This window comes from Sciurus carolinensis, chromosome 1 (genome assembly GCF_902686445.1).
Source record: "Sciurus carolinensis chromosome 1, mSciCar1.2, whole genome shotgun sequence".
In the NCBI taxonomy this organism is placed as follows: domain Eukaryota; kingdom Metazoa; phylum Chordata; class Mammalia; order Rodentia; family Sciuridae; genus Sciurus; species Sciurus carolinensis.
This window is the reverse complement of record NC_062213.1, coordinates 187,083,367-187,098,466: the sequence shown is the minus strand read 5'-3', so window position 1 is coordinate 187,098,466 and position 15,100 is coordinate 187,083,367. Positions and strand designations below refer to the sequence as shown.

At 36.3% G+C, this 15,100-nt stretch overlaps 1 protein-coding gene across 14 annotated transcripts in view; it reads right to left on the bottom strand.

The window, feature by feature from the left end:
- The window catches only part of Pum1 (pumilio RNA binding family member 1), a 124,073-nt gene that overhangs the window by 44,001 nt on the left and 64,972 nt on the right, over positions 1 to 15,100 (bottom strand). For 11 of the 14 annotated variants that reach the window (XM_047542591.1, XM_047542594.1, XM_047542597.1 and 8 more), the window contains 2 exons: positions 8,595 to 8,761; positions 6,287 to 6,557 (listed from right to left, as the gene is read on the bottom strand). The exons of the other annotated variants lie outside the window; for them this stretch is intronic. In XM_047542591.1, the coding sequence (XP_047398547.1) occupies positions 6,287 to 6,557; positions 8,595 to 8,761 (438 nt within the window). The remainder of the gene's footprint in view (positions 1 to 6,286; positions 6,558 to 8,594; positions 8,762 to 15,100) is intronic. 14 annotated transcript variants of the gene reach the window in all.

The window sequence follows — 15,100 nt, the reverse complement described above, 5'->3', positions numbered from 1 at the left end:
ATAAAATGAAATACGACCTTTATTAAGGGCCTGTGTCTTAATGTTGTTATCTGTAAAAAGTCAATTGGTGCTCTACCTCAGGAGTTGTTGCCAGGATTCACAGAAAAGCCCTTTCAAGGCATCCTATTAATGATGGGATTATAAAATGGGGGGGCCCCCGCACGCGCACCTGGATGAAATGGGCACCCCTGTAATCCCAGTTCAAGGTCAGCCTCCGGAGTAACTTGGGGACCTTCTAAGTAATTTACTAAGACCCTGTCTCAAAATAAAAAATAGAAAGGGCTGGAATGTACCTCAATGGTAAAGCATCTCTGGATTCAATCCCCAATATCAAAAAATAAGGAAGTAAATAAAAAGGGGTATTTTGGAGCTACAGTTTAAAGGTTCTGGATCAAAGATCAATTCTGACCAGATTATTTGAATAACGACAATAATAAACTAATGGATACAATAGTTTGGGGGCAGTTTAATAGGGATATCACAAACTATATGATTAAATTTTTTTAAAAAATCTCCACAGTTCTTTAGCAGGTGAAGAATCTGATTCCAAAATAAATTATTTCTATGGTCTTAGATGAAACATATTGTTCCACCAGGTAAATTAATAACCTGTGGAAATTTTAATAATAAAATTTTAGCAAAGTCAATTGACAATAAAGGTAAAACTTCAACTGACTCAAAATCACTCAAAATCAGTCCTTTGTCAGTCTGTGACCATATACATGACATTGACAGAAAGAATAACTACTGTAAATTTAAATGAAAGCTGAGAAAATTAAACACCTACATTAGACATATATGCATACCTGGTCTCATAAGAATGACATTTAATCAGTAATACACTTTCAAAAGCAATTTATTTCAATTTCCTCTCCTATCTGACTATGGCTATGCAGGAATGAGTTCTGACTACTGCTTTTTTGTTAAAATTAATACATAAGGTGGGAATTTTAGTACCATGGAATAGAACTGTAAAACATGCTACATTCTTTTTTAACTAACTGAATTACAAATAAAGTCTATAAACAACCTGATAACCTAAATTGATAGAAATCCTGGTTTTGTTTCTGCTACACTATTTCAACAATAAAACTAAATAAAATTTTTCTGGAATGTATTTAAGACTGGGGATGTATCTCAGTGGTAGACCACCTGCCTAACATGCATGAGGCCTTAGGTTCAATCCCCAATACTGTTTTAAAAAAAAAAAAAAAAAAAAAAAAAAAAAGCAAAACCTATTTGGGGATAAATAGGCTACTGTATAACAATATATAAAATATAATACTGCTCATAAGTCATAAAACAAAATTATGTAAACACATTGTGCATGAATTATTCAGGATTTTCTAAGATTAAGGTAGCAATTAGGAAAAGTGAGAAAAAAGGGAAAAGACTCCAGAGACATCAATGAACACTTCAGGTTGACAAAATGCCCTCAAGTAAGGGTTAACCCAAGATGCCTGTGCTTAAGTGGGTAGCACTGCTTTTTTATTTTTCTCAGACACCTACCTGAAAGTTATCACTTTCTTCCATTATGATTAGGCAAAAATACAAAATTGCTTTATCACAAACGGGGGCAGGGGAGCTGGGCATGGTGGAACACATCGATATAATCCCAGAAACTCAGGAGGCTGAGGTGGGAAAATCATAAATTCAATGCCAGCATTGGCAATTGAAGGAGAGGGAGGGAGGGAGGAAGGAAGGGAAGAAAAGAAAAAGAAAAGAAGTTCAGTGGTAGAGTGTCCTGGGTCCAATTCTCAATACTCTGTGAGCAGTGGGGAAAGGAGAGATCACGTGTATTTTCATGTCATTTTATAATTATAAGGGACATTTCAAAATCTTCATCCTCACTATGATAGCTAATACACCTACTTCTATTTCATGCATCATATGATAAAAAAGCAAATATACCATTATATTTGGTTTTAAATATCTTTTTATCTTCTTTTTTGCAGTACTTCAGATTGAACGCGGGGGCACTCTACCATTGAGCTACATTCCCAGTCTGCTTTATTTTTTATTGTGAGATGGGGTCTTATGAAGTTGCTGATGTTGGCCTGGAACTTGTAATCCTCCTGCCACAGTCCCCCAAGTTGCTAGGGTTTCAGAATGCACCATTACACCCAGCTGTATTTATATAACCGGTTCCCTTTGTAATCTTTCTCACACTGTTCACACACATGCACGCGCACGCACAGTTTTGAAACATTATTCTGAGAAGTAGTCCCTCAGGTTCACCTAACTGCTAAGAGTTCCTGGCACTTAAAAAAAAGCGAAGAACTATCACTCTTACAATTAAATCTTAGAAGGGTTAGTTCAGAATGATTAACAGTTACCAAACAAGCAACTTAACTATACAAACCGCACATTATGCAATGAACTAAATGAAAATTACCTTTTCCCTATTTTCAGGCTGCTCTATGGCATATATATCACTATAGGCTGATATTAAGTTTTATGAAACTAGCTTATTATAACAAATCAAAGCTCTGACTGAAAGGCAACAGGACAAAGGGGAATTTTTATTTTGCCAATTTCTAAATCATATCCACTCATAAAATCACAAATAAAGGTACCCTACTATTTGTAGAAAATAACTCATAGATGATCGTGCCTTTTCTTTTGCTCACTGAAGGAAACCAAACTCAAAGAGCAGCATTGCAACAAAATATATGCCACTGTAGATCTCAGGTTGTGAACCCCAACAATCATTAGTATCATCTGAGACTTGTTCCTGGTTCTCAAGGACTCCATGATCTGGAGCAATTACCAAATGTCTCCTTGGCCTCCTCTATACTTGTCTTCTACTCTACAGTCCACGTGGGACCACACTTCCACCATTTCCATCTCCATACTCTGTTACTGACAAGGATATACTTTCCAACTGTCCCTTCCAGTTCCTCTTCATCCTAATCAAGCTGTCCCCTGTCTGACAACATTTGTGATCAACTAAATTAGCACATGATTCCTCAAATATTTCACAACTGTTTCATGCAGAATCAAAGGCTCCTGTAGGACATAAAACTCAACAGTTAATTGATTAATAAGAGTAAGAGCATCTAAAACTTTCTACAACTGCATACACACACACACACACACATCCCAATGGCTGGGTACAGTGGCACATGCCTGTGATCCCAATGACGGGAGGCTAAGACAGGAGGATCACAAGTTCCAGACCAGTCTCAATAACTTGATGAGACCCTGTCTCAAAATAAAAAAAATTTAAAAATAAATAAATAGGTAGATAAATAAAAATAAGATAGGCTGAGGTTGTGGCTCAGTGATTGAGTGACCCTGGGTTCAATCTTTACACAAAACAAAACCACCACCATGATGATAATTATGACATTCCTCCTTAAACATGTTTTCTCATTGCCTATAAGATAGTACAACAGAACTGGGGTAAGACACACAACACTATTTATCCAACATAATCCATCACTTTACTTCAACTTAAACTCCTAGTCAGGCTGACCACTTGTCCACTATCTACTGAACACATTTCTGTTAATTTCTGATTTCTAGCTTTAGTTTTACTGTTTCCTCCATGAGAATTTCATTCTCCTATTTAAACAAGTCTTTCAAGGCACAGCTCAAGAAACACTTCTTCTACCAGTCCAGAGTACACACTCCCTTGCTCTAAAGTTCCTAGGACACGTACATGTGTGTTCTTATTACTTGTCATCAAGTGTTTCCTTGCACTGTTTAATTGATAAAATGCACCCCCCCACAAACACACACACGGGTAAGGAATCTTGCTGTATTCATGGAAGATATACTTGGCTACAGATTAAAAGTTAGGATGCTAACTAAAGTTTATAATCTGTAGCCTTCAACCTGTGATCCCTTTGAACTTATCCACAAAACTGTGTGTCAAAAGAAATATATTTTTGATGACGATAGGGACCATGGCTTTTGATCAGATGACAACAGAGCTATCCTAAAAAGGACAAATTCTAATCCAAAAAAAAACTTTCTTCGATATCATACAGTAATATTACATTACTGGATATTGTACAATAACTTTCCAGTAATTTTCCTGAGAATCCAATGGTCATTTTCCAGGTTCAAATTTTAATTTGGGGGAGTATACTGAATTCAGGAGAAACAGAGAGATATAATAGTTCCCTGAAAATTTAATTTGTTCACACAATACAGAAGACAGTTCTTCTCCTCAAGGAACTTACAATCCAGCGAGGGCTATTAGACAATGAATCAAAACGCAAGGGAGAATATAGCTAACTCCTTTTCTGAAGAGACACAAAGTAATAAAATGAAGTTCAAAGCAGGCAGACGTTAAAACTTCTTGGTTTGGAGATAAAGAAAGGAAAGTAACAGTGCAAGGCCTTGAAAAATTAGAAGGATATAAATTAGAAATGGAAAATGGAATAAAATATGAGAAGCAAGAATAATAAGAATGGAAGGGTAAAATGTAAGAACATTTCCAACACCAATTTCCAGTAGAAAAGGAATTCTTCCTTCTAAATAATGATTCTATAAAGGAGGTTTTGGGAGGCTAAGGTTCCTGAAGATACTTAGAAGTCCTGGGACAATGGTTTCAAGGTATGTTATTAAGTGTCTGGTACAAACATGAGTAAAACAATCTAGTCACAAAAAACAATACTGATGGCCCATGAGACAAAATGACAATGATCACATCACAGAACAGTGGTGTAACTATAGCAATACCCCTCGCTGCAGCAACTAAGATAGTTATGGGAAGCTATAACCCAACCACAGATTAATGAGGCTAACTGCTAAAATAGGGTACCTGGTGAAGTCACCCCTGGTTTTATATTCCTGAATAAGTGGTAACCTTGATGTAATCATGCTAACCACTCATGAGTTTCTGTTCAAGTCCTAATAATTACCCAGCTTCCCAAAACCTGGTAAAATTATTCTGAAATCAGAGACCAATAAATCAAAAAGAATCCCAACTCCCTACAGTTAAGTGAAAAAGAGAACCAGATTTTTGTTCATTAGAATCTGAAGACAAATTCTTCTTAAATAACAAGGGTGAGGCTGGGTTAGACTGGAAATAGAAGCATTGAACCAATAATGGTTATAAAGAAAAGGCACAGAAAGTCAGTTTTTATGGAGGTAAGCAACCTGCTAGGAAACTACAGGGAGAATAATGTGCACTTGCAGTTAACCTCTATGGGAAAAAAGTCTAATTAAAAACTGAGGGGTGAGGTGTGGCTCGGTGCCAAAGCATACACAAAGCGGTAGGTTCGAACCCCCAGCACTGCCCTCCCTCCTCACCAAAGAAAACATACACACATTATCACACAAAGGAATTTCTCTCAATAAACTTCATATAGTTAGCTTTGTTATCTAGTTGTCAATCAAAAATCAGCCTTCTATGACAGAATCTAAAAGATACGATATGTACAACTAATCTCGAAAGACCATAAGCTCATTTTCCAATAGACACAGCATTTGTAAACCTCAACATGAGACTGCAGTCTCAAACCTAAAAGTCTGTATTTATGTTCCAGTAAAAAACTAAGGAGTGACAGAAATTCATGGTCCATCAAACTGCTTTCACAAAGGAGAACTTGTGGTACTTAACAAGATCATGAAGCTACGTGCTCTCCTTTATAGGTCAGACGGCTGATTTTCCTTAAAAAGAGTCAAACAGAAGGATCACTAAGCCCTCGAATTAGTCCCACAATGCCTTCAAAAACAGAAGCTCCACATACAAAAATCTTCCAGAAATGTATGAATAAAAGAAAAGAACTAAGTAATTTCACTACAGATCTTACAGAATTATTTGCATATGCATTTCTCTAGTCATATTCTAACTCTTTTGAAAGACACCAGACTGTTACCAGTGTTTTCTATAGTAACTAACTAAAAGTTCAAGACGGATGAGATGACTTGACAATGCACTCTTGATGGTGATAGGTAATAGTTTATTATTTTAAAAACAAAATAATCCAGCAGCATCACAAACACATAAATATTCCAGGAAAGGAATATAGCATCCCAGAAGTTTGTGTTTCAAGAGGTAATGCCACCTCACCCATTCTCCAGGTGATGAAGAGAGAGAAGAGTCAAAGGAAGCATGTGAAGGACACTCTCTTGCAAATTAACGGTGCCATGAGAACCAGTTTTTGAGGGGAAGGACAGAATGTGTACACCCAAGTCACTGTTGCATTAACAGGGCTGGCTAATGACGACCTAAAATCATGTCACCCTCCCCCATCCCCTCATTTCAGTAACTTAAATAATGTGCTGGCTGGAGGGGGAGTAGTAAGGGTGACAGAGACACACACAGTACCTGTTGTTGAGAATTGTAGTCAAAAAGTCCCACAGTTGCTGCTGCTGAGTCCACAGGCACCTGAGTGCCTGAATAATCAAACTGAAGAGGCTCCATGCCCACATGTTCCATGGGGTCCAAGGGGACACTCTGGGACTCCATGTTGGAGAAATCCTCCACAGGCTTGGCACCATTGGTGCTGGTCAGCTGGGCTAAGCCCTCAGAACCATTCTGGTTTGGACCCAGAAGATCCACTTCATTAGCAGAGTTCTGGCAATTACCAGGGGTACGGCTAAACAGAGAAAGTAAAGGGCATTAAATCTTATTTTGAGAAGGGAAGGATACTATAGCAACCCCAAGTTTAAGGACAATGTCCTTGACATAGCTCATTATTAACAACGCTTAAAACTATTTCTACAAAATACCCAGAGATCCTTTATGGTGCTTACAGGTAATATCCTCTGAAATGATGATTATATTGCCTGTCTTCCCATCCCTTAAATTACACTGAATGCTATTAATTTATATTCCCTTTATCAAGAAGTCCAGATTTCAGGAATACTGAATAAACTGAAAGAATCACTGTCTGTGGCATCCATGAAGAGAGGTACCTACCAAAACACACATAGTAAAATATGGCCCCCAAAAGCAACATCTACTCTTTCAAATAGAAAAGCAATGCAAGAAGTCAGTTTCTAGGGGAAATTCCACATCTCAGAATGATTCTTCAAAAGGTATGATTAGTATTACTGATCAATGTTAAACTCTCTTTCCCTTCTAAGAAACCAGAAGCAGACCATCTCAAAATAGTAAAAGTTAATTCATTACTGATGATATGCCCCTGATAACAGGACAATTCTTAAAATCAAAACTGAATCTATCATCCAGACCAGGACATTTCAAAGAGGAAAAAAAAAAAAAAAAAAAAAAAGGGCGCTACTGCATTTGGTACTCATTTATACCCTGGGACACAGGTATAAATGAGTACTGTTCTGGGTAGCCTGGAATAGACATACCATAATACTATATACAGAACTGTAGGATTACAATATCTACAATCAAACTAATATATAATGTCAAGAGAGTATAGCCTATGGCTCCATCCAATGCCCTTCATATCTCAAAGTAATCATGTAGGCTGTGTGTACATATTATAAGTACTGTCATATTCCTTTAAATATATGGCCACCATCTCTTCTTTCTCTTCCTCCTCCTCCTCCCCAACTCCTAGTTAAATATCCCAAAATACTGCTACTGGATGCTGGAGATTCAGGGTGGAGAGGCCACCTGAACTCTGAAAGATCTTAAGTAACTGTTTATTACCTTGGGCCTCAAATTCCATTCAATCACTATAATTCTATACACATTCAAGATAACAAATTACGACTATTAACTGGCACTTGTTCTACAAATGATGAAAAATACATTTTATTTTGACTTTGGTAGTTATTAGGAATGTGTGTGTGTGTGTGTGTGTGTGATAAAGAGAGAGATATGAAAATACACACCCATTAGCTTCAGACTGGCATTAAAATTATTCTAATTAAATTATTAATCATATATCATTGAGCAGTGACTTTTATAGATTTTTATAATTGTGTACCACTACTAAAGACATCCTACATAAATAAGAAATATTTTCCAACTCTGGAAGACAAATATGCAATACTGTGTATATTAATCACAAAGTAAAATCTGCCCATCAATCATGACTAGAGGAGGAATGAGAGGCATCCATGGAAGGGATACGATTAACAACAACAACTTTAAGCGGCATCTCTGGTTATTCAAAATGAGAAAAATGATACCTGACCCACCTACCTCAAAATGATCTTGTGAATCTTAAATGAAATAATGCATGGGTTCTCAACTATTCTTCCTTCTAATGTGTCAGAAGGATATAATACACTTCCAATAATAACCACAACTCTCTAACACAACAATATAGGAGAAACTTGGGCAAAGTCCCAAGGTACCTATCCCCAGGTTGTTTTGCCATTTGAGAATTACCAAGACAATCTTTATAGGATCATAAAGAGACAATCTTAATGAATCATCAAATCTTATCAATCATTTGTACACAGTAAATTCAAGAGCTCTATACAAATTCAGAATCTACCATTTTGGCAAAGCATCAGGCACTAACAACTCTTAGAAGATTCCACCTTACCAGTTAATTTACATCTTTGGGCATGGCCTACACTAGATCCAATTCTTAAAAAGGAAACATGGGGGGAGGGGTGGAATACAAGAGTAAAATATAAGTAAATCAAAACAAACAAAAACCCAGAGCCCCATTTTAAAAATCAGAAGTGTAAAACATACAAACCTAAAATCTTTGACGTCTGCATCAATCCCATTCTGTACTGGTAAACCATTGGTCTTGTCCATCACATCACCCTCCTCCTTCAAATCTCCTAGCTTATCTCCATCAAACGTACCCTTGTTCTTCTTTTCACCTTTGTCGTTTTCATCACTGTCTGCATCCCTTGGGCCCTGTTCAAAAAATAGCTTCAGCTTCACTAATCATCATCGACTAATAGTAGTGGGCAACCACTGTGGACACCAGACTACACTAGAGACTAAGCAGAACAGGAGAGTGTCTGTGCCCTTTCAGACATTACAATCTAATTAACAAACAACACAGAGGCAGGAACACTGCAGGAAGTCTTGCCAAATGGGGGAGACATACATACATTTACATTACAAAGTTTAGGACAGTCTTACCATACCCAACTCCACACCACCCCCACTGGTTTTGTGTTTGTGTTCGTTTTGCCTTTACCCTTTCTGCCCAAAAGCCAGCCACAATTTTCTATCTTTGGATCCCACTTCTCTATTCTCAAATCTACATCTACATAATAGCTTGGTTCCTAAAATAACACCAAAGTATGATGGCTAATGAAATAGAGGGAAAGTGTTAATAAGCACATAAAATTTCATACTTCCCCATTATCCTTTGAAAACCCCTCTCCTACTTCCAAATAGTGGTCTAGCACTGTTTCAACTCAATTACTCTATTCTGGGTTTTAGGATAAATGCCCGGCCAATTTGTACCACCACCTCCCCAGTTTCACCCTATAATCCATAGGGCTCTCTGCATCAATAATTCATTCACTGATGGCCCTTAACTTTATAATTTTTAATGCTTCAAAATAAATCAACCTAAAACATTTAAAAAATAATATACCTGTGAAATTCTTTCATGAAAAGTACTCTGCCATCTTCCACTACCTATCTACTTCTAGGTAAATTATTCTTGAGATAAATAGGGGCATTCTGAAGCATTTGCTACAAGAGAATTGACATCTAAAATGCTTCAAATTACCAAGTTTGAAACCCTGAACCTAAAAGAATTGATCTGGTTCAGATATGGTTGTGTCCTTCCTACCTTCTAAGGAAATTATTTCTCTTCTTGCTAACATCCAAAGTTAACCCCTGAACACATAAAGTAAATTCACCTTAATTTTCAAAAGGAAAAAATTTTATACAATAACTTAACTTGATACAGAGAGCTTTGAAAAGAATCTTACACAAAAGAGTACTAAGCAGACTTTGCTTCTATAAAACTAGAGGGATGAAATCTTGCTATTTCCCACCACTGGTTACTAGTTTAAGGAAGAAAAAAGTACACATGGTCCAAATGAAAGTTGCCGGTATGAAGCAAATCCAATCAACAAAGAATGAGAGCTACTGCACACCAAAAACAATCGGTTGTGAACATATGACTGTGGGCAGGGACAAGCCCACAGAGATGCCCTCAGAGTAGTTCTTGAAGATCACTGGCCCAGAAAGATTAATTCAAGGACCATGACATTCTTAGATATTCTGACTACTAATTCAGAGCCCATTTTACTTTTAAGTCATTCTAAAGTCAAATGTGATACAGAAAAAGTAAAGTTTTCATGGATAATATGAAAAAAAGAACACATAAGACAAGGTACTTAGAAAGGATATACAACTTAGCTTCAAGTGGCATCAAGATGGTAAACCAAAGCATTGGCAGTCATGGAGAGGAGCCTTCCAGAGTAGAACCTTTGCAGGATGGACTGCTATTGAATCAAAGACTGAATAATAGCCAATTAAGCACTACACTTATATCCCAAAGCAAAGATAAGGATGACAGAGATCTAAAGAAAAAAACAATCTTTAAGATAATCAGAGACAATAGGTTCCTTCACATTTCAAAGACAAAACTGATAGAACCTGCATGTTTGTTTTCATAACCCTAACACTAAAAAGAGAACCTGGCAGAAACATAATAAATATGGTTTTTAAAAAATGTATAAGAGGACCAAAAAGTCATGTAAAACTATACTGCTAATTACGAAGTATCCTCCTGGTATCTTTATTACCATCAAATATTAGCCTGAAAGGTGGTAATGTGGTATAGATTAAAAAAAAAACAAAACAAAACTCCACCAGAATCAGAAACCATTAATGTCTATAGCGAAAGAGTATCATCACAAGGATTGTCCCACTGCCACTCATAAGGAATCTTCACAAATCAAATCACTAACGCAAGAGAAACAGTTTAGCTTCAGTATTTCACAGGGAATTTAAAACATCTACATGCAAAAACTCAAAAGAAAGAGGGAAAAGCAGCAGTAGGAAGTTTCCACAAGCAAGAACGCTGGTGGCAGAGGAGATGCGCTGGCGAAATCAGTGCTCTGCATTCTTTCCTCAGCAACCCTACACAAAGTCTTGCTGAGGACCTGCTCAGACATCTACATGTTCAGAGGTCTGCCCTGAAACCTTAGCCACTAATAGTCACATTCTCTATTACACTGCAAAAGGCTAGTTTTTCAAACCATTTCCCTGAGATGCAGCTGCTTTTCAACAATACTACAAAACATCCCTACAAAACACTGCACCTGATTTTCTACACTGAATGAACTATCAATGTGCGCTGAATGGTAGGTTCCTTCTTTCAGAGGGGAGAAGGGGCTGAAGAGATGTTTTTATTTCTTTATCTGAATGGCTGTTACCTGGGTATTTTTATTTTGCAGAAATTCATGAAAATGAACATGTATGACTAGTACACCTTTCTGCACATGGGAAATAGTTCAATTAAAATGTTACTTAAGTGCTAGGGTTATAACTTCATAGTAGAGCCTGTGCTTAGCATGCACAATGCCCTGGGTTCAATTTCAAGAACTGAGGAGCAGGACAGTAGAGGGGAGTAGTAAATATACATTTGTCACTTAAAACGTTGAAAAAAAAAAAAAAAGAAAAAAAAAAAAAAGAAACCATAAAAGCTCAGTAAATCAACAACAGTCCTTGATAACACCGGCTGGCAGTCGAACCTGACTTCTAAATGAAACCAAGAGCACAAGTAGGAAACAAACCTGGGTTATAAGGTTCAGGATTATAGAAAAGGCCTCTAATATTAAGAACCTAGAGAGAACAAAAGGGGTATACATGGGCTAGTAAATTTTATAATTTTACAACTTCTTAATATTTTAAGGTAAGGAATTCACAGCTGTATGGTCTTTAAGAAAGTACTGCGCAAGGCCCTGGGTTCAATCCCTGACACCGCAAAAAAAAAAAAAAAAAAAAAAAAAAAAAACAAAAAAAACAAAGTACTGATGCAGTACACCAAACCTATATTCTATCTCAATGGCTAACACTTACTGGTCACGGGACTTGGACAGGTCATTTAATCTCTGAGTCTTAGTTTTCTCATCTATAAAACAGGGATAATTGTGTTTAATAAAGAGTAGTTATGAACATCAATGAAAGAATGCATGTGTATACGTTTTATGAATTTAAATCATTTTATACAAATGTAACGTAATATTAGTAAAAGGGATGTGCTGGTATTTCTTATGTAACACTATGTAAGGTATCCAGATTAAAAATCTCAAATACTCCAATTAAGTGGTTTCACTATCAAATCCACGTGTATAGCCAACATATAGTGAGAGCTGATCATCACGGTCTTTTTTAAAATTTACAGACATCTGGACACAAAGACTCTGACTAAATTGGTCTGTAGACAATCTATCAAATGTTATAAAAAGTCTTTCCTCCAATAACCCTAATAAGCATTCACAATTGAGAAACAACATAATTAAGTCTTACATAAAAATCAGAAGGCAAGTCTTATGGTTTGGTTGTTTTTTGGTTTTGTTTTGTTTTTGTTTGGGTGGTTTTTTTTGGGGGGGTGCGTATTTTCTAGTACAAAAGTGTTTTTAAACTCCTATTAGGTAAATGAATGAAAAAATAAGTAAGGATTAACAGCATCTTCTTTGTATGGGTTCACATAAAGGGAAGAATATTTCTGCCTATATTCCTCAATTGTGAGTGAAGAAGCAGAATTAAAGTCCTCCTCTTACTATAGGACAAAGTTCCACATGGCAAAAATCACATTCAGTGAGAACAGAAATTTTTTTCTTTCTTTTTTTTAAGTAATACTTTGAGTATCTGCTTGACTCACTGAATATAAAAATCATAACAATGTTAACTAAAACACTGGTTTCTTCTGTGCCCACTTCAGTTTTTTGCAAAATGCAAAAAACCAGAAATACCAAATTCTTTTAAATTACAACAGTTTATAGTTCTAACTAGTAATAAAATATTTCAAATACTAAAAGATGAGTAAAAGTTCTAAAGTGGTCATTTAGAAAGAATTCTAAATTTAACATGTTAAGTATGATCTATAGCTAGGCATGGTGGTACACACCTGTAATCCTAATAACTCTGGAGGTTAAGGAAGGAGTATTACAAATTTAAGGTCAGCCTCAGCAACTTATCAAGATCCTGTCTTGGAATAAAAACAAAAACGGATTGGGGGTATAGCTCAGTGGTAGAGCATTTGACTAGCATATGTGAAGCCCTGGGTTCAATTTCCAGAACTACAAAAAATAAACACAGGCCTTTTAAAAGGATCGCAACTCATAAGCCAGTACAGCAGAGGAGAAAGCAATACTGCTCTGAATTGAAATTAGAACAAAGTTTGAATCCAGGCCCCACTACTTTCCCTAATATAGAACTTGTTTTTTCTCATCTATAAAGTAATGGAAACAATACCTTAAAAGGTTGTTCAAATGATTGAGTAAAGCAATTCATAAAAGTACAACTCTTTTTTAAGGGGGGAAAAAATCCTCAAAAATACTTTATCTAATTTTCAGCCATTTCCTTTTTCATGGGGGTTGGGGGTTAACCACTTCCAAAGGCTTAAAAATTGCAATATCCTGTTCTCCCACACCCCAAAACAAACTGTTCAGGCTCTCATTATTAAATGCTTTGTGCTACAGGATTTTCTGAACATGTATATGGACCAACTTGCTACCAACTATAAATTTGATCAAATCTAAGGCACCATAATTCTATGTGACAAGAAAAAGGAAACAATAGCAATTAAAGGATGACATACTATCACTGGAAATAAGCATCCCAATTTCAGAATGAGCAAAAGAAGAGCAATACAGACTGTAGAACACCGTCTATTCCAGGCACTGTGTACAGAATCACCCAGTTCCTGATGTGCAGAAAGATAAGAAGAGTGGTCACCTCTGCTGTGATATCCATGAAGAAAAAGAAAGTGGTATTTACTTTTATTAAAGATAAAGACCTCCCCAAAAGAGGCTGGGTTTGTTTTTTTTTTTTTTTTTTTTTTTTTTTTAAGTTATCTAGTCAGTATCTGAAAACGTGAAACTACAAAAGAACATGTAAACTTAAGGCAAGTCCAAATCGGAAGGGGGTCTACCTCGTATGTTTCTCATAGCCTCCTAATGACTTAATCTCCAAGGAATTAGATCTTATTGCAGTGCTTATCAAACTTAATATGCACATAAGTCACCAAGGAGGAGTATCTTAACAAAAACAAAGGTCAGGCAGGGTGTGCGTTTCTAACATGCTCCCAAAGCACGCTAATGCAATGGGTACATTGACTGTGAAGAACAAAACTTTAAGCATTTCCATATGTATTACATAGTCACAGAAATTAAGACTTTGTTGGGTTTTATTTACCCCTATTTTGCAGATGAGGAAATTAAGGTACACCTGAGACTCAAAGGTACACCTGACCCTCGTTTCCATCCGTAGTACACTGTCCAAAGTTTTTATACAAAATCAAAGTAAAGCAGCAGTGATCACCTAAAATAAATGCAGTAAAGACTAGAAAAGCAAATTATCAAATTCTGAGACCCAAAAGAATTGCCATGAGTATGCATGCATCCTCCAGGTCAGAAAGCAGTCATTCTACAGAACAACTAGAAAGAGAAAAGTATGTTTTCTAAAACACTTTCTTCTACAAGGTTAGAATAGTCTTTGCCCTAATGAAACTTTAATATGAAACTTTACCTATACACCATAAAACAACAAGGTAGAAATTATGATCCACTGTTTGGACTAGCCAGGCATCAATCTATTTGAAAACCAACAGCAAGGTCATTAGATGAGCAATTTTACCACAGGCCTCAAAAATACAATAGTTCAATCTGCTTTTGTAAACCCTCTGTACCAGGTCTGAAAGTGGAGAAGTCATTTGTCTTATACAAAAAAGGAAAGGAATATTAAAGACTTGGTATTATGAGTATCCCTAATCCCAAAACTCTTGCCCTGAAGGTTGGATTCATTATGGAGAATGATCCCAAGAATATACATCAGGTGGCTAAGAAAGAATACAGTTGTCAGAGTCTTCTTATTCTGATTTATCACAGATGCCAAAACTACTAAACCGAAGCCATTTGTATAATCAAAACAAAGTCAAGAATGCTCAGGGAAGGTAGAGAAAGAGCTAAATACTTCTATTTAAACTATAAAGAAAAAACCTCGCTGAAAATAGAAAACCTTTGCAAAATGAGATTTCTTTAGTTATGAACCATCATC